Source organism: Ovis aries, chromosome 2 (assembly GCF_016772045.2).
Source record: "Ovis aries strain OAR_USU_Benz2616 breed Rambouillet chromosome 2, ARS-UI_Ramb_v3.0, whole genome shotgun sequence".
Taxonomy (NCBI): domain Eukaryota; kingdom Metazoa; phylum Chordata; class Mammalia; order Artiodactyla; family Bovidae; genus Ovis; species Ovis aries.
In genome coordinates this window covers 232,903,260-232,930,127 of record NC_056055.1, presented here as the reverse complement: position 1 = coordinate 232,930,127, position 26,868 = coordinate 232,903,260, and the positions used below count along the sequence as shown (strand labels likewise).

Genomic DNA, 26,868 nt, shown 5'->3' with positions numbered 1-26,868 from the left:
ATACACGAGTAGTTAATACTGAAACACTTATAAGACAATTAATTGGCTATATAGCTATACTGAAGAAGAAGAAAAAAAATCAATCCAGTGAAACACTCAATCTTTACCCATCATTTTCTTTACCTAAAATTTTTCCACCCTGAAAACTTAAAGAATGTTTTAACAACAGTGATAACCAAACGTTAAGAGTTATCTAAAGGTCAGAAAGCCTCTGAGAGGATGGAAGACCAAGAAAGTGAATCACTGGGCCAAAGGACTGAGAAAGACACAAGTGAAACCACGACCCCCACCCCCAGTCCCCCCTCAAAATAGTGTGATGACAGGGGATGCATCACCTTAGGTCTTTGCCTTATGTGACTAGTTTCATTCTATGACTGCCCCAGCTCCTCACCTCCCTGGTCCTGTTTTGTCACTACCAAAGGGACATCCACCTATCTTGTTTTCCCTTTAGTAACAATCCTTTCCTTTAGCAAACAGTCTAGCATCACATAACAGTGGAGCATATCCCTGTCTCTAACCTTCCTTTCTTAGTAAGATTTAGTTTAGGTCTCCCTTGCCCAGACTGTTACAACAGCATTGAAACAAATTTCCACTGATACCAGAATGATGTTTCTAAACTGCAAATCTCACCATGTCATTTATCTGCATGAAATCCTACAACGGCTCTCAAAGACCTTCAATATTAAATAAAGTTCATCAATGATTATAAAGCCTTTGCCCTGTCTCACCATTTCGTAACTCATTTACCCAAGGTTACACTGTTAGTAAAGAGACTTAATTTTCAAAACTTCCACCAACACACTCCTTTCAGTAAGGTGATTCAGTCTGAGGGGAAAATATTTTATTAATAAGATGCCAACTAATCTTTAAAATTTTCATGAGTGGGTGGTGAACAGGATATAGTAAAGATATACTATAAAACTGAGCTCTTGCAGACATACCTTTAAGTCTTTGTTCAGGCCAATGACACAGGTAGGGGTATAAGCCAATGACAGGAAGTGTGAAAGAGGAAACCAGAACCAGAACTGGGTAAAGACAAGGACGCCAACCACAGAAGGCATATGGGTGTGTCCAGTTCTGGACTGCAAGGAGATCGTGACATTATGTCCACCTGCAGAAAAGGAGAGAAATCACGAACATAAATCTAGCAGAGCAAACTAAAATTTCTAAGTGCTGCAGTAGAAAAGAATTTGGTGATTAGTTTGAGCGTATAGTTCATAAAATCCAATATGAAGTCACTGGAATTAGCCAATGATCTATGAAGGGTCTCCAAAAGGAAATGCTGGACTCAGGGTAATCGAAAACTTCTTTACACTTACACACACACACAGACACACATACAGAGACAGAGACTACACACACACACACACACACACACACACACACACACACGGCATTTTTTAAAAAACTAAGCCTGAAGGACATCAGAACTTGTATGCTAAATTAAATATTAATCTATATTGTACACTGGCTTTTAATGTACAAACGAAAAGCAAAATTTTAATACATATCATATTTGCAAACAACAGCATAAGACAAGAGGTAGATACTGCTTGCTTATTTTTGTCTTTCTGCTTTAGTATTGTCTGAATTCAGGTAGCACCAAGATTAACTAGGCTTGTGATCTTATACAAATCATTTTACCTCTAAAAGGTTTTTTTTGCCCCACTGGCAAAATGAGAGTTTGAATTTGCCCATCTGCACTAGAGCACTACCATGAACAAAACAAAAATTGTAATATCCAATCTTTGATTTTATTGAAAAAATTTTTGGAGGAAGCATAATATATAAAACAAATCAGAGCTAATTCTACTAAATCAGAAGAGATTTTGGGCTTGAACCTGACCTATTAATCTACCAGTTGCCATGTCTCCTAGACTCTTCCCTGAGGGAGTACAGAGAAGTACAGTTTGAGAGCTAGTAAAAAGGAACTAAAGGCCAAGTGTCAGTTAGCTACATCTTTACAGGCCCTCATAAGGCTGAGATTCTAGGACGCTCTGGAGGTTGCAAACATGAAACAAATGAGAAAGCAATACGACTGAAGCAAACTGAGAAGTTCATATCATGTTTAGAGAGGACATGTTACTCGGGGTGTAGGTCCATGGTCATCATGTAATTTTGTTTTTAAAAGTACACTTGAATCTGGATTTCTGACAAACATTTGCACATTTTGCTAGGCAGGCAAAAACATATGTTTAAGGCAGATATGGCCCATGGGCTACGGTGTTGCTGCCTCTGGTCTATAGCAACAGTGTTAGTGTTGGACCCCAGAACTCTGGGATGCGAACTTTGTACTTCATATAATATAGCCTATGAAAACGGGGCTTGTTTGTGCCTGGTCAACATCCTAATCTGAATTCCAATTGTGGATCTCCATTGCTTGATTCCATTTCATCTCAGTATCTCACACATGCCTTCACGTTTTGCTTGGAATCAGGAAATGAGTACAAACTTTACTAAACCAAAAAGCATTTTAATTTCTTGTAAGAATCAGGGTTCTACTGTTCAACCAAATAAGCTAGATGTTTTCAGTACTCCTTTACAGATATTTCATTTACGATCTTACCTAGAAAAAATCAGGTATACTTTAAATGTATTTTTCCAATAGGAATGAGTTCTTTTACTGTTGGCTTATATTCCTCCCCATTCTGACCTCACATTCACAGAATGCTTACTACGGATTGAGAATTCTGAACAAAATGCTGAAAAAGATTCCAAGCAGCTTCAATCTAGTGAAGATGGATAATTTGATAATTAAAATAAGGCATAAAAGTATTATGACTAGTATAAAGCTAGGCTCACCTAACCCATGGCAGAGGCTGAAGAGGGTAGAAGGGAAGGAAAGGCTTCCTAGAAAATGTGATATTTGACCTAAGTTTTGAAGCTGAATTTCCTTTTATTTCAATGAAATCTATCTTCTTCAGACTAGAAACTAAACCTGCCTTTGGTTCTAACAGTGTGAGATTAATATAAAACAAGGGCAAGTTTATTTTACTGATAGTATTTGCACAGTTTTATAAACTTCAACTATAAACTTTCTTAATCTCCAGCTTTTCTCCATGAAGAGACTAAATCATTGAGTGAGTTCTCATAAACTTTAACTTCACTCATTTCTTTGAAGTTTCCCTCTCTGAATTTTCTCTACTACCATTAACTTCTGAGACAAATCATAATACTGTTTTTTCTTAAGCAAAGTGAAAAAGGGAAAGGAAATAATTTTATGCTCCTAGTAGTGAACATGGCACTACAGAACTTTTAATAACACTAGAAAGAAATGGAAAGAAGCACCAAAATTTAATTAGCTCATCACAGATCAAATAGACACCAAAAAGCGGCAGATGGAGAGAGGGGTTCAAAGAGGAAGGAGGGGAAAACACAGAGAGGACTTCTAGCAGAGATGGCAGAATAAAGCTAAAATGAAGAACTGTTCTCTCCCCAATTCCTTAACAAATGACTCTGATTTAGTAAAAACCAATGAATGAATGAGTAAAGGGTTGAAGTGTAAAATCATAAAATTCAAAACGAAGCAGCTATAAGAAAAAATAAAAGATTATGGAGTGGTAAAATGTTACTTCTAAATCCTATTTAAAAACCAATTACCAAAAATAGTCAATCTGAAAAGGCTACACACTGTATGACTCCAACTGTATAACATTCTAGAAAAGGAAACACTAAAGCTAAGAGATGGCAAAAAAGATTAGTGGCTGCTAGGGGACTGGAGACAGGAGGGAGGGAGGGATGAAAGGTTAGAGCAGAGAGGATTTTTAAGGCAGTACAACTATTCCGTATCATACTGTAAAGGTGGACACATGTCATCATGCATCTATCAAAACCCACAGGGTGAACCTGAATACTAGAGACTGACAAAATCCAGTCAGTCAAGTGTCAAGTCTTAGTACAGATACCCTGGAAAACGCAGCAGCATAAAAGAAATGGTGGTAAGCAAGAATTCATTTTAATATGAATCTAAGACTAAACTGAGAACTATAATTTCACAAGAGAATGTATTTGTTATGAGCCATGACAACAAATCACAAGCTGATATCAAGACTGCTGGGAGAAATGTCAACAGCTTCAGATATGCAGATGATGCCACTCAAATGGCAGAAAGTGAAGAAGAACTAAAGAGCCTTTTGATGAAGGAAAAAGCCGGCTTAAAACTCAATATTCAAAAAAACTAAGATCATGGCATCAGATCCTATCACTTCATGGCAAATAGATGTGGAAAATGTCAAAAGAGTGTCAGATTTCATTTTCTTGGGTTCCAAAATCAATGCAGATGGTGACTGCAACCACAAAATTAAGAGAAGCTTGCTCCTTGGAAGAATAGCTATGACAAACTTGGTGTATTAAAAAGCAGAGACAGCACTTGGTTATCAAAAGTCCATATAGTCAAAGCAATGGTTTTTTCAGCAGTCATGTATGGATGTGAGAGTTGGACCATAAAGAAGGCTGTGAAGAGAAAGTCATTCAGTTGTGTCCAATTCTTTGCAACCAAATGGACTGTAGTCTGCCAGGCTTCTCTGTCCATGGAATCCTCTAGGCAGGAATACTGGAGTGGGTAGGCATTCCCTTCTCCAGGGGATATTCCCAATCCAAGGATCGAACCCAGATCTCCTGCATTGCATGCAGATTCTTTACCGTCTGAGCAACCAGGGAAGCCCAAGAATACTGGAATGGGTAGCCTATCCCTTCTCCAGGGGATCTTCCCAACGCCAGGGTCTCCTGCACTGTAGGTGGATTCTTTAACAGCCGAGCTACCAGGGAAGCCCAAAGGAGGCTGGATGCTGATGAACTGATGCTTCTGAATTGTGGTGCTGGAGAAAACTCTTGAGAGTCCCTTAGACAGCAAGGTGATCAAACCAGCCAATCCTAAAGGAAGTCAACCTTGGATATTCGCTGTAAGGACTGATGCTGAAGTTGAAACCCCAGTCCTTTGACCACCTGATGCAAAGAGCTGACTCGCTGGAAAACACCCTGATGTTGGGAAAGACTGAGGGCAAGAGAAGGGGATGACAGAGGATGGATGGTTGGATGGCATTACTGACTCAATGGACATGAGTTTGAGCAAACTCTGGGAGACAGTGAAGGACAGGGAAGCCTGTCGTGCTGCAGTTCATGGGGGTTGTAAAGAGTTGGACATGACTTAGTGACTGAACAACAACGATGACAATGTAAGTATAACATAAAATCCTTGAAAGGTGGCAAAGAATGAGAAGGAAGAAACTATGGCATGTCAATGTCTGTAATGTTTATAACCACAGGAAAAAGAGAATCAATACTGTCAAGAACGGAAATGGTTTACTTCATCTGAAGTATCCATAGAATATTTTCCTTATTTATATACAGCTGCAATAACCTATTTTTAAATTGAAAAGAGAAAAATATAAACCGTATCTTAAACACTAAAAATTTAAGCAGAAAACTCTCAACTTCTTGGAAAATTAAAACAAAACAAATGCCATTAGATAAATGGATTAAAAGAGAAGAGTATTTGCCTTAGAAACTTAGAAAACTGCACTAACATTATTTAAAAAAAAAAAAGAAAGAGAGAGAAAATAAAGCAAATAAGAGTCAAGCCAAAATAATCTAGGGGGCAGAAAGACTAACAGTAGCATATAAACAAATATGAAGAGAAATCTAATAAATTTAATCAAGAAAAAGGTAAAACAATCAAATTAGAAAGGAGACAGATTTTTTAAAAAGCCTTATCTACAAGGGAGATTGCCTAAAATCATAAAATAAGAACACTGAAAATCTTGCTATGACTAAAAAATACTCCAAGTGGAAAATATGAAGAGGTTAACCAAAAAAACCTAAGCTATCAAAACATTCAGCTTTTTTTCCTGATCTCATTCACTAGAAATATAAACACATTTCTAGTTGACCAATAAAATAGTGGTAGTAAATATGGTTAACAGTTATTAGAAGAAATTAAGATAACTAATAAGTTTGAGAGCTCACCTAATAATAGAATTACTATGAAAACCTTGAGATACTATTTTTTACCTTCCAAATCAGCAAAGATTAATAAAAAATATAGAATTTTTTATTCTTTTATGTATAATTCATATATTATATACATGAATAAGGTACAGTTAGAGACAGAATCTCATACTTTAATAATTAAATAGTTACGCTCACTCCCTTCTACTCTACTGAGTGAAATATCACCAATAATAACAAACAGTTAAAGAGCATGCTGCTAAATAAACCCAAAGTCCAAGGCCCTAAAACACACCATTCTATCAGCCTATTTCTTCTGAAACAAACCATAGCATAGTAATGACAAATGTGAATTCAGGAGCCAGTACAATGTGCTATGCATACTAGGCAGATATTGCACATACCTTACTTTAGGATGATATGGCTGCTAGAATTTATCTAAAACTTATTTTCCTCAAAAAATTTCCAATGTCAACTTGTTTAAAACTGATACATACTAAGAAAATTAAAAGAATCAGCCAACACTCATCAAACACTTTACTAAGGTACTGGGATGGTTTTAATTGCTTTACATGTATTTTTAATCCTCCCAACACTATGAGGTAGACTCTACAAGACAAGAAAACAGACATAAAGAGGGGAAATATAGCTAGGACTGTAAAGGGACTGGGATTCAAACCCTGACAATTTGCAGCCTTAACTGTACTAAATTATTTCCAAATTTTTTCCAGAAATAATTTGTCTCAGACTCAATTTCTACTTCATCATATAGTCAGAACAGATATTTCATTAGATTTAGTTTAAAGAGATAAATAAATCTAGAAGATTTAAAAACATTTACCTGCATCCAGTATGCCCTGGGCCAGAATAGCGCCAAACTTGGCCATGACATCATCATGTTTATCATTGATGACTTTGGAATACAGTTGTCTGAATTGATTCACCTGAAGGAACAAGAAAAAGAATTACAGCCTAATTCTGTTCCCTTGCCATGTGATTTTAGAGCAGGGAACAGACTGCTCAAATGGTAACGAAACCTAAATTCTGATTCACAGCATGCAAAGAGAGGGGGATCTGGACCAGATTTGACAGCAGATCTGTCCCATGGTTGAAGCACAGATGTCACGACTTTTCTGGTATCAGAGCACCAGTTCTGTTTTCAGTCCTCATTCCACAGTGGATGATTCAGACTCGGGGGAATGCTGAATGCTATTTTGTACTGCACCACTGTTAGTCAGCAGGCTGAAACTGTGTGAGTGAACACAGGCTTTCACTGCACTGTGAATTAGGGCTATTCTGCTCACCATCTACCTACAGGGCTCCTGTGGGGCATAGTCCTTCCATTCTACCTTAAAACAACCTACTCTTCACTGCAGCTGCATGAGTATGTTTTGGATTTATATTCACACATACAATACAGATTTTCATTATGCACACACATTAACTTTTTGAGGAGTAATAATTACTCTTACCAAAAGAACACACTAAAATGAAACACACATGGTGATACATTTTGGGAGAGATTATGGGTAATTTCTATTTGCTTCTTTATTATTTTCTGTATTTTCTAAAATTAGCATATATTAACTTTTATAATTAGAAAACAGGATTTATAAAATATATGTTCTTGTTAAAGTACCTATGATTTTTGGGTGACAATAAAGGAAATATTTAAGTTTCTTTCATGTCTTACACTTCTCTTTTCCCACCAAGCACTTTTCAAATGGTAGGTACTCAGAAAGAAGCCTGCTTGTTCAAGAAGGAATGATTATGGAGTTCCCCAAATCTGCCAAAAGCGGAAAATACCGAATCTGAGTTCCCTAACATAATGATTTTATCTACACTACATATTCTTTCAGAATCTCTTCACCTTTTCAGTTATCTTGGTCTGGGAGGCCACACTGCACTATAATACAGGATCAGACAACACTGGCCTATAAATACCTCTGCTCTAATAAGCTGTTTGGGTAAGTCCTCGATACTGATCTTTTCCGAGTTTCAGTTTCTTCATCTCTACAGGGATTGTAACACCTACACGGCTGTTGTAAGGATCATATGAGGTAATATATACGTAAAGTAATGCGTAAAAGGCATTGTATAGTTCAATAAGCATGGCTGTCTTACCATACCAGAGAAGAATCCCACCAGTCCTCCATGACTATTACCTCTAACAAAACAATACTTCTTAAAATGGTGCTTACTTTTATTCATAGGCAGCAACAGAATGTGATGGGGAAAACAATGAGCTAACTGTGCCACTGCCCAGCTTATGACCATTAACAGGCCACTTCTCTACATCTTACTTTCTCTAACTATAAAACCCTGCATGATGAGATCATCACCAAATTCCCTTCCAGCTTTAAAAATCCTAAGGTTTGATGCCTTTACTCTGGTTCAACAGGTCAAATTCCTTTGATTCTGAACTTATTTTAGACGAACACTTACATTACCTTATATAGGATGGAAATTTTATGTGCTAACAGTTTATGAAGTGGTTCATGAACTTATAAAAAGAAACACTGGACAAAGCACTGTATGTACATTATAAGGAAAAATTTAAATATAAAATCACACCCAAAACAAGAAGACAACATCTGAAAGATGGAATTAAAAAAAAAAAATCAATACAAATACATAATGGGTTTATCCAATTAACATCAAGTAGACTAGTACTTAAAAAGCCAGTTTTTGTTTATCACTTAAAAATTTTCCTCACATTTTATTATTTATGCAGCAGTGACTTCATTTTCATTATTATGATCTTCATAAAGAATTTCAGCTCTTGTTCCCCCTGCTCCCTCTTGTGCCCACGTTCTACGCTGCCATGCCCTGCTCACAAGAGGCACAAATCGTCTCCCCCAGCAAGTGGGCCTGGGCCACGGAGGCGGGAGATATGCATCTCCGCTTTGCCCAGCTCTCAGAGCACGCCACAGCCCCCACCAAGGGGTCCGCGCACGCCGCGGGCTACGACCTGTATAGCGCCTATGATTACACAGTACCACCGATGGAGAAAGTGCTTGTGAAAACTGACATTCAGATAGCCCTTCCTTCTGGGTGCTATGGAAGAGTGGCTCCTCATTCTGGCTTGGCAGCAAAACACTTCATAGATGTAGGAGCTGGTGTCATAGATGAAGATTACAGAGGAAATGTTGGTGTTGTCTTGTTTAATTTTGACAAAGAGAAGTTTGAAGTCAAAAACAGTGATCAAACTGCACAGCTCATTTGTGAACGGATATTTTACCCAGAAACAGAGGAAGTTCAAATTTTAGATGACACTGAAAGGGGTTCCGGAGGCTTTGGTTCCACTGGAAGTGATTAAAACTTATGCCAAGAACAGGAAATGAGAATGCACTTTTTTCTTGAAAACAAAGACTTGGCTTAAAGTGAAAAAAAAAAAAAAAGAATTTCATGGCTAAGGATCATGATTTTCTGACTCAACTTTATCAGTATGAATAATATGGCCCCCACAGAAAACAAATTAGAATTTGTAGAATAAAGTGATATTAACTTCCCATTTTATATCATGATAATCTCAAAGAAAAGATAATTAAATTTCAGACAATGATGTGATCCATGCTTTCTGCTGTGCTTGATTAAAGTCTATGCTCTCCAAATTCCTACATTTTAAACATTCATCATGTTTTTAATTCTATACACCTTATACTGTTGGGGGAAAAAAAAGTAACCCATGCTTGTATGCCAGAGAGAAAAATAAAGGTAGAGGGGAGAAGAGAATAAAATTACACTGAGTCTTTTCTGTTGTTACTTATCACCTAGGTATGTCTCTTCCTCTCTCTTTTTTTTCCTTCAGTTTTCCAGGATATAGAAATGAAGCTTTACATCGAGGGATCAGTTTCAGAGGGTTTTTCTTGTCCCCTTTTATCTTTCTACAATAATACGTTAGCTCTTATGACTTCAACTAGGTCTCTTAATTCCTTCCACAAAATCCTTGAGACTAAATGAATTTTGGAATTCAGAATTCACAGTTAACATGGTGCATAAACCATTAACTATGCAATAACCTCAGTGGAGTATGGGGGTAGTATTCCATAATTAACCAAATTAGTATTTCTGAAGCAGCAAAATGACTGAATATTTACCAAATGGGACAAAGGCTATAAACATGTTCATACGAGGTTAGATTTTACAGCCAAATGAGTTTAAAAACAAAGAAAATTCTTAGTTTTTAGAGTTTTCTGGAATTTGGAATTGCAGATAAAGGGCTCTGGACTTACATAATTTATCTGGACTGGCTCCTATTTTTTTCTTTCGTTCTGATTATTTTCCTATGTTCTCATCTTATCTCCAAATGACTTGCTATAATCTCAAACTTTATGTGACTAAAGTGAAAATTATCTTTCTCCTTTTTCAAGATATTCCTGGCAGTGCTATTATAATTTCCTCCTATCAATATACCAAATCATGTTTCTAGCTTCCTCCTCAATTTTATTAGCATTATTTTGTTCATGTTAGTTGCCTGTGCCTTATCTTTATATTACCACCAACACTTGTAGTGTCTAAATCCTCTCTTACTTAAGGCAATAGTATGTAATATAGATTTCTATTTACAAATGTGTTATGCTGCAAAATAAACCTTATAAAAGTTGATGCCGATTTATTGTAGAACTGCAAAAGCTTATCAAACGTGGCCAAATATGATCCTACTTACAGAAGAGGTACATGTCAGTGGTGGGAGAAGCTTCCTTGTAGCAGGTCTTAGGTTTGATGATACTGGACAAGGATGAGCACTAGAACCTATTCTTACACTTCAACATTTTTATCTGATTCTATGTATGTTACTTGCTATATACATGTTCAAGTAACTGCTAACAGTGGAGTTCATTTAATAAGAAAAACAGAAGATAGATTCTTCATAAAGAGTTTGGTTTTGGAGACAAAATAACTCCAAAGATCTATAAAAGAACATTATTCTAGTTAAATGGTTCTGATCCTCTGGTATAACAGCTTTTTAAATTGGGTCTGTAATCACGCAAAAGGGTGTGCAGGTTCTTAGGCCTATGTCTGTGAGAGTAAGAAACCGGCAGAAGAAAAGCAAAGATGTACTGGAGTTAGTTCAACTAAGACCACAGTGTGTAGAGCTTAGTGTAAAGACAGCATTCTATAAAAGGATGTGATATAGATCATGATTACATAAAAAACATTTCCTTTGGAAATTTCCATTGAGAATCTCACAAAATGGCTCAGAAATATCTCTTCTGGATTCCTTTGAGGAAAGGGTTATAGTTTGATTAAATTAACACGTGACTTTTGATTTCAAGGCATTTTCACTTTATTTCATGGACTGGTTGTAACCTTGTGACTAGGAACCTGTAGCCTTGAGAACTTACTTCTCTTCAAGCTTGTTAACAGTTGTTTCTTTTCAGCAATAACACATACCACCCTGAGAGAATATCTTTTTTTCTTTGCCTCGCTGTGAGGCTTGCAGGATCTTAGTTCCCTGACCAGTTTCTCTGCAGTGGAAGTATGGAGTCCTAACCACTGGCTCACCAGGGAATTCCCAGAATATCAATGTTATCTTCTTGGCAATTATCAGATAAAAGAGAGATGATATAAACTATAGTCTACAAAGCTCTTGATCATATGCTTCAGAGCAGAAAACAACGAAACAGAACTTAAACTTTAAGGATTTATGAACTGAATAACAATTTCACTCTAAGGGATAGTGTTTCCAGAAAGAACATTTGTTGTATAAAGTTTTGCTTTTTTGTCATTGGGGTACACACTTAACCTTCCCCCAAAGAATTTATATTAATGGCATTGGCTACCAGGTATAACTACATTTCAACATTCTGAATCAATACCAAAGATTCTGATACAATGTGAAGATGGAAATGTGTTCCACATATTCACATCAGCTAAGACTTGGTTCAACAAATGTTTATGAATGATTACAAAAGAATAATTATTCTAATTGCTGCATTCTTTTTAACTTTTTCTAAATATGAAAAAGTTTTACTTATTAGTACTTGGCCATTGTTGGTACACAGTTTATGGTTATAAAATCAAATCAGTGAAATCCTACAGCAGAGGATGGGAAGATGGTAAAACATTTGTCATGTTCATAATACATAAACATGAAAGTAACAGAATAAAAGTGAATAAATATCTGTATATTACTGTTAGGGGAGATGCATTCCATGACCAAACTTCCTTCTTTAATGACATTACTCAGTTGGATAACAAAGATCAACAGATGATCAAAAGCAGACATAAAAGATGCAAAAGCTACTCATATTATAACTGCTGTTAAAAACAAAACCCAAAAAGAAATGTGGTCTGTTTGAAAAGATGTTCTAGAAGTAATATATTATTAAAACAGGATGCGAAGTTTGATTCTATTTCTGCAATAATCCAGTTTTTAGAAGTCTTAGAAATGATTTTGAAAGAGTAGAACTGGATTAAAAAAAAAAAAAAACAGCGACAAAAATGATAGCAACTGCTCAGAAACTGAAATTTATTGAACAAAGTTTCACAGAATAATCAATGAATTCTAAAATTATTTTTCTCCTTCACCCTCCCTTTCCCCCTTCCCAGTCTATCTACTTTGCTGAAAATAAATCTACCTGATGAGCAAAAACACAGTATACCAATGGCATTTTCTGTTGTTACTCTTTCACTGCTTCTCATACAGAAGCAGAAATAATACAAGCTTGTTAAATGCCCTAAGTTTAAATTAAGAATCAAAAGATCTGAAATTACTGCATAAACTATATACATCTATTACATTATGTCAAACATGGTAATTTTAGTATATGTAAATAAGATCTATACATCATCTGTTTCTCAACAAAATGAGAAGTTCTGGCTGAGCTGCCAAGATACATTAGATACAAGTCTGAAATAAGGTCTGAGAGGAGACCCCATGAGATTTTAAAATAGATGCCTTGAAATCTGTTACAGAGTCACCCATATGGTCTGTGTGAGGAAGATGATAGAAGGATATGTGAAAAGGGCTTGAATGGGGAAAGCTGGGCTTTAAGTCTTTCCTCCTCCCAACTCCAAGCCTAGAAATGGGCTTCAGGGAGACTACGCGGTGGGCTTAATATGATCAGTGGTCACTGTGCACTGACATCTGACACATGAAGTGAGAGGCCTTTGCTACTGACTGAGGCACAAGCAATGCAAGAGGGAGGGAGAAGAAAAGGAAGGAGGGAGAGAGAGGAAGAGGCAAGCAAAGCTGCAATGAAACATTACAATCCGACCTGCAGGAAGGGAAAAATATGCAAGAGTTGTGGATAAAGAAAGAAAGTCTTCCTGGAGCCACTTGAAAACCTGACCAAGGGCTCTCCAATGAAGGCAACGACATTCCTACAGAGAATCTGGATGAGCTCCTTTCTTAACTGAGACTGTATACACTATATAAAGTGACTGAAGAACTTTTTATTGCCTCAGAGGACGGACCAAAAAAGTCATGGACCACTGAGTTTGTATCATGTATTAGAGGAACAGGTCATTCCGCTGAACAAATTTTAAAAGGACAACAGAAGGCAGAAATTAAAGTTGATTTTTATGATTTTGCCAACCCATGAGTTCTAATTTTTCAAGTATGGCTATGTAGCTGAATTAACAAAGTGACCATAAATTTATAAAAAATGCATTCAAAGAATATTACATACTTAAAGCTTTCCCATTCTCCTACTTCTTTACTTCCTATGCACTGTGTTCACAATATCTGAGGTAAAAATGTACTCAAGAGAAGATAAACTACTAAAGAAAAGTCTGAACCAGTTCTCTCCTAGAGAATATTTTTGTCCACTCACCTTTGGACAGGTGATTTCAGTCTGCTGGATCATGATGAGAGCCGAAGCTATGAGAGCTCCTTGCCTCACATAGTTCACAGGGTCATTTGTCATTGGTTCGAGTAAATTAATTGCTTCCTGAAAGCATAAAAAAAACCTTTTAATAAAGTTCATGTAGCTAAATTTTCAAATTAGTTACTGTCTTTCTAACACAATATTTCCATCTAACATTGCATTCACAAGTTAATTTAAGACTACTTGGATGTAACGGTCAGAACTGAGCATGCTTTAAGTTTCAATATATCTGATGGTAAGTGAAAAGAAAGCTTAGAGACAGGAGTGCCCCTGTCTTCGGGTAAAAGAGGTCAAGAAGAAAGTAAGAAAAAATGAGATTAATGTTTGATAAACAATATTATTTTCCAGGTACAGTGGAAGATATTTTGTATATTTATTACATATTCAGGATGAAGAGGGTATATTCAACCTAAATATATAAAATACCTTCCACTAAAACAACAAGAGCAATAGAAAACAATCTTTATAAACAAAGAGACAGTTAGAAAGGTAAATTGCCAAAAATCACCTAAGTGTAGCAAACTCAGGCCAGTCTGACTCTGTATCCAACTTTTTTCAAATACTAGAGTAAGATAATATCTTAAGATGATTTTACAAAACCTAATTTAAAAAATTAAATAAATCAAATCTAAATCGAAACTAACAAAAAACAAACAGAACTCTGAAAACAAGATTTTACTTGCTAGTAGAATGGCAACACAAATTAAATAGGATTAGAACTAATTCCATGGTAACACTTTGAAAGACTCTGTATGTAGAATTTTCCAAAATGTTTACCAGGATTTTCCCAATATTAAATTCTTCAGAATATCAGTTCCATGAAAACAGGATTCCTTGATTAAATAAGTTTGGGAACTCCGGCATACTATATATTAACCCCTCTTGCAGATTCAAAAATGTATCTAGTACATCAAGGGCTCCAGGAATGTATCAGTTCAGTTCAGTCGCTCAGTCATGTCCGACTCTTTGCGACCCCATGAATCGCAGCACGCCAGGCCTCCCTGTCCATCACCAACTCCAGGAGTTCACTCAGACTCACGTCCATCGAGTCAGTGATGCCATCCAGCCATCTCATCCTCTGTCGTCCCCTTCTTCTCCTGCCCCCAATCCCTCTCAGCATCAGAGTCTTTTCCAGTGAGTCAACTCTTCACATGAGGTGGCCAAAGTACTGGAGTTTTCAGCTTTAGCATCATTCCTTCCAAAGAAATCCCAGGGCTGATCTCCTTCACAATGGACTGGTTGGATCTCTTTGCAGTCCAAGGGACTCTCAAGAGTCTTCTCCAACACCACAGTTCAAAAGCATCAATTCTTCAGCGCTCAGCCTTCTTCACAGTCCAACTCTCACATCCATACATGACCACTGGAAAAACCAGTCTTGACTAGACGGACCTTAGTCGGCAAAGCAATGTCTCTGCTTTTGAATATGCTATCTAGGTTGGGCATAACTTTTCTTCCAAGGAGTAAGCGTTTTTTAATTTCATGGCTGCAATCACCATCTGCGGTGATTTTGGAGCCCCCAAAAATAAAATCTGACACTGTTTCCACTGTTTCTCCAACTATTTCCCATGGAGTGATGGGACCGGATGCCATGATCTTCGTTTTCTGAATGTTGAGCTTTAAGCCAACTTTTTCACTCTCCTCTTTCACTTTCATCAAGAGGCTTTTTAGTTCCTCTTCACTTTCTGCCATAAGGGTGGTATCATCTGCATATCTGAAGTTATTGAAGAAACCTAATTAAAGGAACGACCAGTAAGCAGACTCACAGATTTAGAGAACGAACTTATGGTTGCCAGGGGAGTAGGGTGGGGGAAGGGATAGGTAGGGAGTTTGAAATCGACACGCACACCCTGCATATTTAAAGTGAATAACCAACAAGGTCCTACTCCTTAGCACAGGGAACTCTGCTCACTGTTATGTGGCTGCCTGGATGGGAGGGGAGTTTGGGGGAGAATGGATATATGTATATGTATTGCTGAGTCCCTTTTCTGTCCACCTGAAACTATCACAACATTCTTAACTGGCTGTACTCCAATGTAAAATAAAAAGTCAAAAAAAAAAAAGAGAGAGAGAGAGAAAGAAACCACTAGAGCTTTGTATATTTGACCAAGAACTCTTTTGCTCTGTTAAACACTCTGCAGGAGCTTTGTTTAGCACCTTTTACATGGTCCTTAGGTAAGTATAAATCTGGAAGAACAGAAGAATGAGTTTATATGATTATCAAACTTATTTCAATACAGTATGTAATTTCTCAGATGTCCTTTGTTTCAAAGCCGGGTAAATGAATTGAATCCTTTTTCGGGGGTGGGGAGTAATGATTTCCTTACATGTCAATTTATTTATTAAAAAAAAAAAAATCAAGAGTGATTCACAGATAAAACAAACATCACATAAGTGTGTTCTTTCTCACTTCCCTGTAAAATGTAGTGCTGTTGTTTAGAAGAATAAGTTTTTCAAATATTATTTATATATTTTTTATGATGTAGTCATGATAAAAATCTAACAAAATTTCCAACTTATATGTTAGAAGACACTACCTTGCCCTTTAAAGTATGTGATATAAGCTCAAAAACATATTTTAGAATAAACAGGGTGTTTCAGGTTTTCCAGAAGGAAAATTAAAGTGCCAAACTTCAGACAGATATTCATAAGTAGATCATATAAACTATCTAGAAATAAAGCAGACTTGTTTAGTAAGAGTAATGAAAAATGTTCATTGAATTAACTTGTCAGATGCTGTGTCCCAAAGAACATTTGCTCCTAGATACCATATTAAGTTCAGAATAATCTGGAAAGAAAAAAAATCTAATTTACATGTAACTTATGAGGTCTGACATAAATGTCTACTAAAGACCCGAGGGAGAAAATACTTTGCATAACATTCAACTATATTTTTCCTTTATTTATAGAACAGATGTGTCTGGAAAAAAATGAAGGCCAATTTCTATAAACTGTATTTTATACACAGAATGACTTCTCTAATAAAACTGAAGATACATTCTCATGTAAGAAATTCTCCTCCAAAAAAATGAAAACATTTAAAAACAAAACTGTGAGGGCAGAAACCATGTCCAACTTGCTCCTCATCATATCCTTAAAATGATCTTCCCTCTATCATTCAACTGACAAATGTTTACTCAAACTCTACTATGTGTCAGGTCTGACTTCAGGTTTTAGCAGTGAATATTTGGTTCTCAGGGACCCTACATTTCAGTGGAGAGGAGACAGACAATAAGTAAATAGGTCAAAATAAAATAAAAAGTCAAAAAAAAAAAAAAAAGAGAGAAAGAAACCACTAGAGCTTTGTACATCCCAGCATTTGTTCATTGTATTTGACCAAGAACTCTTTTGCTCGATTAAGTCATAAAAGTATGTCAGGTGGTACTAAGTGCTCTGAAAAAAATAAAGCAGGGTAAGGAGACAGAAAGGGAATACTGGAAGGGCGTGTCTCTTTCATAAATTTTTATACAATTCTTGCCACACAGTGAAAATGCCTAGTTTAATTTCTAGCTTCAATAATGTTTTATGTGACTAGGAAAAATTATTTGTATCCAATACTAACCCTCTTTATTAGAGAAAAGTCAAGCAAGTTAAAATCTAATTCCTGGAATCAATTAATAAACTAAAAATTATGCTTTACTTTAGTTTAGATAAGAAATGATTTCTAAAACATGGCTCCATTCTGATGTAAAGACTCTGGGGATATAACCATCTTCCTGTTCTTTCTCTCTTTCATACACAGACACACACTTGTGCGCTGCTAAAAGAAAAAGTATAATTTTTGAGGAACTAGCCAAGATGTGTTCACGTGTGCTATGAAAGGCAAAATGTGGTGATTATGTCATTGCTGTTGATCAAGAATACCTGTTATTAAAACACTGGTGCATTTCTTTATGAATCTCACGAAAAACTATTTTGGAATCATCAATGTGCCTAGCCCAACTCTGTCACTTTTGAGGGCTTAACAAATACCAGGTTACCTATTATGTTCTTGAGGAAAAAACAGACAAACAGCAGTTAGGTATAAGGTTAAAACACACACACACACAAAATCAAACTGAACTGACCATGGTGGTCTCAAGAAGAACTTTGATTTCCACAATACTAATTATGCAAATTAGATATGTGAAATAACAATGTAAAATGGCCAGAGTAGTTCTTCAAAGAGAAAATATTTTCTCTTCTTTTTAAAGAAATCAATGCTTTTTAAAAAATTCAACAGCATTCTTTCTACTAGAGCCACCCATGTAATGTGGTTTGTTCTTAAACCGCTTTCAGCAATCCAGCACAGTAAAGTGGGGAAGTTCGGGAAAGCTTAGCTTGCGAGGCAAGTGCAGCTTACAGCACGCTTGTATCTTCACAGCTGTTCCATAAACTCTTCTGCTAGGGAAACAGTCTGGCGCCAGGAAGAGCTGCCGGCCCGGCTTTGGGCTTTACCTTGTTTCCTGTACCAGCACAGCAGATGCCCAGGGCCATGGCAGCTCCATAACGCACGTGTGGATTGTAACTCTCTGACAACAAGGAAACAACGCTAGGGCACTGTTCAGGGGTCCTAATGAGAGACAGAGACATATTTTAAATCAAGATGGAACAATTTTAATCAATTCTGTGAAAGTTATGGCAAACAACAGTTATATTCAACACAGAAGTTGCCGGATTAAAAATCTCCAACAGAATTCTAACACTGTTATTAGAAATCTATCGTCAACGTTCAGAGACTGTAAGCAAAGAAAGGAAAGTGTCAGGTGATCCCTCAACCACAGCTCTGCATCCCAGCATCTGTCATTCCTTGTGTCTCCTCCCGGGTGGGAAACAGCCATGGGGGGAGGGGGTGGGGGCAAACTCTGCTCTGCATCCTCTCATAACTGCTGCTTACTCTGGGTCTTGTTTCAGAAGACACAGGTCACTTACAGAGACTCCAACATGATTCCAAATGATTTAAATCTTCCAGTTATTACTCTGATGGAATATTACATTGGTAAATAGGAGTCGGTATGAAAAGAATTCTGATTTTTGTTTTCTGTCTTCAGCAATTATTTTTGTGTTGATAAGAAAAGAGAAGTTGTTCTTTTCATATCCTCTTCATAGTTGCAGCAAATAGAGAAAAGAGGACAACCCTGACAAATGAAGTATCTCATCTCTTCTCTGAAAGACTATCCTGTTAGGGTGGTTACTTGTGAGGGGCAGCCTGATGGGTATAATAACTGGAAGAGAGTGTAAGGGGGGTTCTGAAAGGCTGCTGCTGATGTTGAACTAGGTCTGGTCACACAGGCTATTCAGTCGCGAAAATTCACCAAGCTTAGGCTAATTAAGTGTATGTTTTTAGATGTACATTATACTTCAACAAAAATTTTAAAAAGACTATTCATATATTACATTTCAATAGAAAGTTAAAAAAAGTATCTTGTTGTGAATGAAAGCAGTTATTACATACAGACCAATTCAAACCTATAATTCTATGCTGAAACTGTCCTCTAGTCTCAAACCCCAAAGAATGGTAAATTCAAATTTCCAATGAAGTAGAGTCAAACTTATGAAAACAGTCTATAAGGGTGAATTTGGGGGGAGAGGCAAGACAGGGGTAGAGGATTAAGAGTACAAACTACTATGTATAAAGTAAATAAGCTATGAAGATACATTCTACAACACAGGGGATATAGCCAATATTTTATGGTAACTATATATGGAACACAGTCTTTTAAAATTGTGAATCACTACGTTGTACATCTAAGACTTATATAATATTATACATCAACCATACCTCAAAAAGGTGAGGTGGGGGGAAGAACTTTGCTGTAAGGGAAGGTTGGATTATTTCCTAACTTTATTATTTTAAAAAAGTGTAACTCATACCCAAAAGTTCACTCAAAACAATGTAAAAACCAGTTGGCTATTAAACCCAGGAAACTGATTATACCTAGGGTTCTGACATCCAGATTTCTTCCCTGACTTTTCAGGGAGCTGGTGGCACACTCCACCCACTTTGCCCCTTAGCTGCAAGGACAGGATAGTCCAGGGAAAAGTGACTCACAAAGAGTTTATCTGAAATGTATCTAAAATCTTATTTTATGACTCTCCCCTTGTTAAAAGTATTATACTTAAAAAAAGGTATTAACTATTAAAAAAAATTTTTTTTTAATCTTTAATTCTTACATGCGTTCCCAAACATGAACAAAAATATGGAACGCTTCACGAATTTGGGTATCATCCTTGCGCATGGGCCATGCTAATCTTCTCTGTATCGTTCCAATTTTAGTATATGTGCTGCCGAAGCGAGCACGGTATTAACTATTAATATAAACTATTATGAGGTTTAGAAAAAAATTTGCCTGTGAACACAAATACAGAGCTTTATTTGGGAGCCTAATTGGAAAGCTTTACTTAGTTTATTACCATAATGACTGAGACAGGCTGTAAGGGCTATAAACTCAAAAGCACATAAAAAAATTCTTATATGTTTCTCAGTCTAATAATTATTCCAACTCTGACACATTCTTCAGAAAATCTGTTAAGACAAGGAATGACAAACTCATTCATAAATTAGCTGAGACATTCAACTTCTTCAAGAGCAAAATAAAATAATGCATGACTGCTAAGTCGCTTCAGTCATGTCTGACTCTATGTAACCCTATGGACTGTAGCCTGCCAAGCTCCTCTGTCCATGGGATTCTCCAGGCAAGCATATTGGAGTGGGCTGCTATTTTCTTCTCCAGGGGATCTTCCTGACCCAGAGATTGAACCTGTGCCTCTTATGCCTCCTGCATCGGCAGACCAATTCTTTACCACTAGCGCCACCTGGGAAGTCCCCAAGTCATAACGTTCTACTGCTGCTGCTGCTACTACTAAGTTGCTTCAGTCATGTCCAACTCTGTGTAACCCCACAGATAGCAGCCCACCAGGCTCCCCTGTCCCTGGGATTCTCCAGGCAAGAACACTGGAGTGGGTTGCGATTTCCTTCTCCGACGCATGAAAGTGAAAAGTGAAAGGGAAGTCGCTCAGTCGTGTCCAACTCCTAGCAACCCCATTGACTGCAGCCCAGCAGGCCACTCCGTCCATGGGATTTTCCAGGCAAGAGTACTAGAGTAGGTTGCCATTGCCTTCTCCGATAATGTTCTAGGTTTACTTAAATTTTTCAACAAGCAGCTCTCAAAGGACAAATGAATTTTTCCAAGCAATGATCGCAATGCAAACATTGAAAGCAAAACTTCCTTATGTTAATCTTTTTCCAAACACATACATACATGCTATTGTTATTGTTTAGTTGCTAAGTCATGTCCAACTCTTATGACCCCGTTGACTGTAGCCAGCCAGGCTCCTCTGTTCATGGGATTTCCCAGGCAAGAACATTAGAGGGGGTTGCCATTTCCTTCTCCAGGGGATCTTCTAGACCCAGGGATCAAACCTGTGTCTCCTGCATTGGCAGGAGGATTCTTTACCACACAGCCATCAGGGAAGCCCACACATACATGCTGGTAAATATACACTTTTTAAAACTAAGCTAATAAATGAATAAATGACAAAATCATATCAATATTGTCAATATTTTGCAACATGTAATGAAATTAATGGATATCAGCATCATTATCAGACGGCTAACATCATGAAAAGAAAAACAACTAGACCTTATACCTTATGCACACTGCCAGCCTCTCCTTAAATTAAAAAAAAAGAGAGAGAGAGAAAAGAAGAAATGAGTGAAAAACTGACTCTGAATTGGACCAAGTCTTTATACGTATCAATTTATAGGAAATACAGAAGACCAAAAAACACATTATATTACACAGAGATGCAATGGGGGTAGGGAGGGCTAGGCAAGATATGGAGGAAGAACCTGCAAATTAGTAGAAAACACACTAACTTTAATAAGTGTATAAGTTCATAAGACTTTCATTCAGTTGTTTTAGATAATTCTGACATTCCTTGAATGTTGTTAGCTTTTCTATGTAAACATTTATCTCTTAAGATAACATCATAAAATAATTTCTATATCTTGTTTTAATGCCTTTGGATCAGTGTAATTAAGTATTTAAATGACTAATTCCTCATCAGCAATAAAAGTTCATCTGTCTCCATGAACATTTCCTGCTCTGTTTTTGGCTAGTTTATAAAAGTTTATAAAGTGAATAAGAGATTTAGAGATTAAAAGAGGGGTGATAGTGTATACCTTGAATTTTGTTTTCATCTCAATATAAAAAATATATAAAATATTATCAGAAAAATAACTGAAAAAGAAAAGTTTCATCTCCAAAAGACAGTGTCCCTGGAGATTCGGTATCCTAAGCTACTGCTATTTGCAGTTTTAAAATTAGTTTTTACTGTAGTTTTTTACCATCAATTTAGTATTTAAAGAATTATCCTTCTACAACATGTAAAGTACCATAAGGAAACCAAAACCACACAGACCCTGCCTCAAACCTTATGATTTTAGTCCTATTTTTAATATTTCTTTTTTATCATCTACTTTGAAAAACTAAAAATTACTATAGTTTTAGATAAGCTTGTGGTATGTTTCCAAACAGATTCATTGCTTTCAGGTGATGCCAAAATGGAATGAAATCTTCTCAAAGAGGTGAGAAGAAAGTAGATTCATAAGATTTATATAAAGAAATTGCTACTTCACTATAAGAAGTGAAAGTGAAAGTCACTCAGTTGTATCTGACTCTTTGTGACCCCATGGACTATACAGTCCATGGAATTCTTGAGGCCAGAATACTGGAGTGGGTAGCCTTTCCATTCTCCAGGGGATCTTCCCAACCCAGGAATCAAACCCAGGTCTCTCACACTGGAGGCAGATTCTTTATCAGCTGAGCCACAAGGGAAGCCCAACAATACTGGAGTGGGTAGCCTATCCCTTCTCCATGGGATCTTCCCAACCTAGGAATTGAACCAGGGTCTCCTGCACTGCAGGCAGATTCTTTACCAACTGAGCTATCAGGGAAGCCCGTAATAAGCAACAAAGCTCTTAAAAAATCTCAGAGTGCATTTCTGAACCTAGTCTAACATTTAAAAAGTTATAGCATTATCAGCATATCTCCGAGCCCTGCCCTTTAAATGAGCAAACTAAGAAATGAAAAATTCACTAGAGGGGGCTCAACAGCAGAACAGGCAGAGATAATACCATCTTTCTTAGGTTAACTGAGAATTGAAGTTAGGTTGGCTGAGACAATCCAGTCTGAGGAGTAGAAAAAGAAAAGAATGAAGAAATACGAACAGAGTCTAAGAGACCTGTGGGCATCACAAAACACACCAACATATGCGTAATAGGAGTCCCAATGGGAGAAGAAAAAGAGAAGGCTGAAAGAATACTCAAACAATGGCCAAAAACATCCCAAATTTTGATGAAAGACTAGAAACTTAACAAACTCCAAGCAGGATAAACTCAAAGAGAACGGTAAACAAAAAAGACAAAGACTACACTCTAGTAGGAGACGGACAATAATAAGTGATAGAGTAAGTAAAAAGCTGAAGCTCTATGGAACAAAAAGAGTAAATCATGGTAAAGGGCCTTGGAAGAGCCAAGAGAATGGGGCATTCTGCAGCATTCACTGGTGCAGTCAGGGCACCTTCAGTGATGACGTGACATTTAAGCTAAGTCAGTGAATAAGTGAGCCAAGTGGCTATCCTGAGGAAGAATACAGGCTGTAGAAACAGCTCATGCAAGTGCCCTGTGGCAGAATGACATCCAGCATGTTTGAGGAGGGGCAAAGACGCCAACAGTTTGACGGTAGTGAAGAGGGAAGAGCAGATGAAAACGGGGCAGGTTATAGGAAACTGGCTTTTACTATGAGTGAAATGAAGGGCTATCAGGATTCTAAGCAAAGGAATGATATGATCTGACTTGTTTAAAAACAGTCACTTTGGCTGCTCTACTGAGGCCAGAGGTAAAGGTAGAAAAAAGGCCAATTAAGAGGCTACGTCAGAAATCTGGTTAAGATATAACAGTGACTTGGAAAAGGTTGTAGTCATGAACATAGAGGGGAAAAGTTTGAAATTTGTCATCTGATGTGAAGAGCCAACTCATTAGAAAAGACTCTGATGCTGGGAAAGATTGAGGGCAGTAGGAGAAGGAGACAACAGAGGACGAGATGGTTGGACGGCATCAATGACTCAATGGACATGAGTTTGAGCAAGCTCAGGGAGATGGTGAAGGACAGGGAAGCCTGGCATGCTGCAGTCCATGGGGTCGCAAAGAGTTGGACACAACTAAGCAACTGAACAACAGAGTTATTTTAGTAGAGTGCTGGGGATAAAAATCTGATTACAAGGGTTACAGACTGGGTAGGGAGTAAGAAGGAAAGTGGAGTAAAAGTTGCTCAGTTGTGTCCGACTCTTTGTGACCCCATGGACTATACAGTTCACGGAATTCTCCAGGCCAGAATACTGGAGTGAGTAGCCTTTCCCTTCTCCAGGGTATCTTCCCGACCCAGGAATCAAACCAGGTTCTCCTGCATTGCAGGCAGATTCTTTACCAACTGAGCTGTCAGGGAAGCCCAGTAAGAAGGAAAAAGGATAGGCAATTTTCTATAGAAGTCAAATGATGAAGGAAAGAGACTGAAGGGATAAAGAAAGGTTTTATTTTTCATTAAGTTTTAAACCTGAGCACGTCTGCAAGAAAGAAGTTAAAGCTGAGAAAACGAGTATTTAAGGCATGGATTCTATGTGTGAAAAAGATACTTTATTTAGTAAGATCGCAAATAGTATCATAAAGAGTTGGGATTAAGAATTTAGGTAGAAGTTAGTTGTGGAAAAGAGGGATGACAACATGATCTCAAAGAATAGGATGGATGAAAAGACATTTTAAGAAGAAGTTGAAAGCTGACTGAGCTTTCAGACTGGCTTAAGCCTTTCATGAAAATAAGCGGTAAATTCAATCATCAGGGGAGTACGAGCACAAAGAGTCTAAGCAGAACAGACTAAGTCTAAAACAGCTACTCTTACTAAAGTTCAGTTATTTCACTGATCTCATCAAAAAATAATGAATAAGAAAGAAATTTAAAAAAAAATGTCAAGATGTATTTGAGCTGCAGTGCAGGCCCTGTTGAAGGAGCTAGTCTTACCTCTACCATACCTATACTGTGAATGAGTGAGTGAGTCTCTCTGTCACGTCCGACTCTTGGCGACCCCATGGACTGCAACCCACCGCGCTCCTCGATCCAGGGATTCTCCAGGCAAGAGCACTGGAGTGGGCTGCCATCGCCTTCTCTATCAGGATACTGTTTCCACCCTTTTGACCCCCACCTCCCCCCTCTTCTCTCAACCTGGCTTCCTTTCCTCCCTTTGAAATCTTTGAAGACCTGAGAGATTTTCATTTACTCTGTTAGTACTTGGATCTGAAGTTCTGTGTCTCTATAGGAGGTTTTCTGAGAGACTGTAATCTTATATTTAAGGGAGTGTCTGATTAGGAGAATCAGGTTGGAGTATCTGATTAGAGAAGGAAATGGCAACCCATTCCAGTATTTTTGCCTGGAAAATTCCACGGACAAAGGAGCTTGGCGGGCTATACAGTCCACAGGGTCGCCAAGAGTTGGACACGACTGAGCGACTATCACTCACTCACTCACACTGTTTGCATCCCCCATAGATTATAAATTATATATAAAGGCAAAACATGCTTATTCTGTTCATTCACTGTATCTCCAGAAACAAATGGAACTCAACAACTGCTTTATACATGAATGAATATGCAACGAACACAATCCACATATTGTCAAAGATTCATTAATGCGTTAAGTGTTTGAAAGGTATCATGACTGAGAGGTAAAAACTATCCAACTAGCCAACTATCCTTGGCTGATATTTAAATTGCCTTCCTAGACCTATAAAAGATAGTACACTGCCCCTTTAAGTAGAAGACGGATTCTAGTCAACAAAACAAAAGGCCTCAAGGATAAAATTCAGTATTTTAGGAAAAAAGGCACCAATTAGGTGTTTTGGTTATAGTCAGATTAGAGTTTGAAACTGACCTTTAAGCTACTTATGTAAGAATTAATTTATCTGGAGTTCTTGATAAATTAATTAATTAAATAAACTCATCTAGTTCTATAAATAACATATTCTACACAAAGTTTCCAGATATTTGAAATCTCAAAAAAATGCATTTCACTTATTCCAATCATCCAGAAAAGAGGTGAAAAAAGATTAAGCTCTCAGCTGGTAAAGCCTGCCTGCAATGCAGGAGACCCTGGTTCAATTCCTGGATTGAGAAGATCCACTGGAAAAGGGATAGGCTGGCCACTCTAGTATTCCTGGGCTTCTCTGGTGGCTCAGATGGTAAAGAATCTGCCTGCAATGAGGAAGACCTGGGTTCAATCCCTGGGTTGGGAAGATTCCCTAGAGAAGGGAAAGGCTACCCACTCCAATATTCTGGCCTGGAGAATTCCATGGACAGAGTAGCCTGGCAGGCTACAGTCCATGTGGTTGCAAATAGTTGGACACAACTGAGCAACTTTCACTTTCATTTGAAGCTTTATTAAATATGTTATAGTCATCACTATATCGATTACCATACCACACAAGAGTTGTGGAGGGCTGAGTTATGAGAGCTACAAGTCTCTATTCTGAATAGAACTACATGCCTGTTCTTTTTAATTCCTGTTTTTTCAGTTGGCCCTATTCACTATTACTAAAGAGCCGTCCATCTTTTAATCTGTTACTCTGTTTTGGAGAAGAGAGGGAAATGTGTTTGTTAAAACTGTCTCAAGAGTGAATTTATCACTGAATATTCTTTTGTACTGCTTAGATTTACTACCATGGGCAAATGGTTTTTTTCATTAAAGACAGGGGAAAGACAAGTTTTTGTGTGTGTTTAGTATAAAAAAGATTTGAAGTGGTGACCTAATGTGCATGAGGTTTAAGAGCACAGATTTAGTTACTTGTCAGTTAGACTCATCTACTCTTTCATTTAGTATCATTATTTTGCTTTCTCTCTTGATTGTCAGTTATGCTTCTAATAACTCAAAGTTGCTGTTAACTACAACAATAAGTAGTTGTTCTAACTACTTATGGTCCCTAGCCATTAAGCTAATGGAAAATACAAATATAAAATAAAAACATTCTAGGAACCAATTTTAACTACTTTTAGTTAAAGTTT

General features: G+C 37.3%; 2 protein-coding genes and 1 non-coding gene across 4 annotated transcripts in view; 1 reads left to right on the top strand and 2 right to left on the bottom strand.

The window, feature by feature from the left end:
* PSMD1 (proteasome 26S subunit, non-ATPase 1) overlaps positions 1-26,868 on the bottom strand; it is an 82,749-nt gene that overhangs the window by 10,989 nt on the left and 44,892 nt on the right. For both annotated transcript variants that reach the window (XM_015093596.4, XM_042244399.2), the window contains exons 17-20: positions 18,216-18,330; positions 13,728-13,844; positions 6,788-6,890; positions 942-1,111 (exon numbers count right to left, since the gene is read on the bottom strand). In XM_015093596.4, coding sequence (XP_014949082.1) covers positions 942-1,111; positions 6,788-6,890; positions 13,728-13,844; positions 18,216-18,330 — 505 coding nt within the window. The remainder of the gene's footprint in view (positions 1-941; positions 1,112-6,787; positions 6,891-13,727; positions 13,845-18,215; positions 18,331-26,868) is intronic.
* LOC121818765 (deoxyuridine 5'-triphosphate nucleotidohydrolase-like) lies at positions 6,887-13,558 on the top strand. The gene has a single exon (XM_060410504.1). The coding sequence runs from the start codon at positions 8,771-8,773 to the stop codon at positions 9,263-9,265; it is 495 nt and encodes a 164-aa protein (XP_060266487.1). The 5' UTR covers positions 6,887-8,770; the 3' UTR covers positions 9,266-13,558.
* Positions 19,952-20,058, bottom strand: LOC114113275 (U6 spliceosomal RNA). Its single transcript, XR_003588338.1, has one exon. It is a non-coding gene; the product is annotated as a U6 spliceosomal RNA (small nuclear RNA).

Bases quoted from the DNA above. Each gene is read 5' to 3' on its own strand.
- LOC121818765 (XM_060410504.1), top strand. From the start codon at position 8,771: ATGCCCTGCTCACAAGAGGCACAAATCGTCTCCCCCAGCAAGTGGGCC.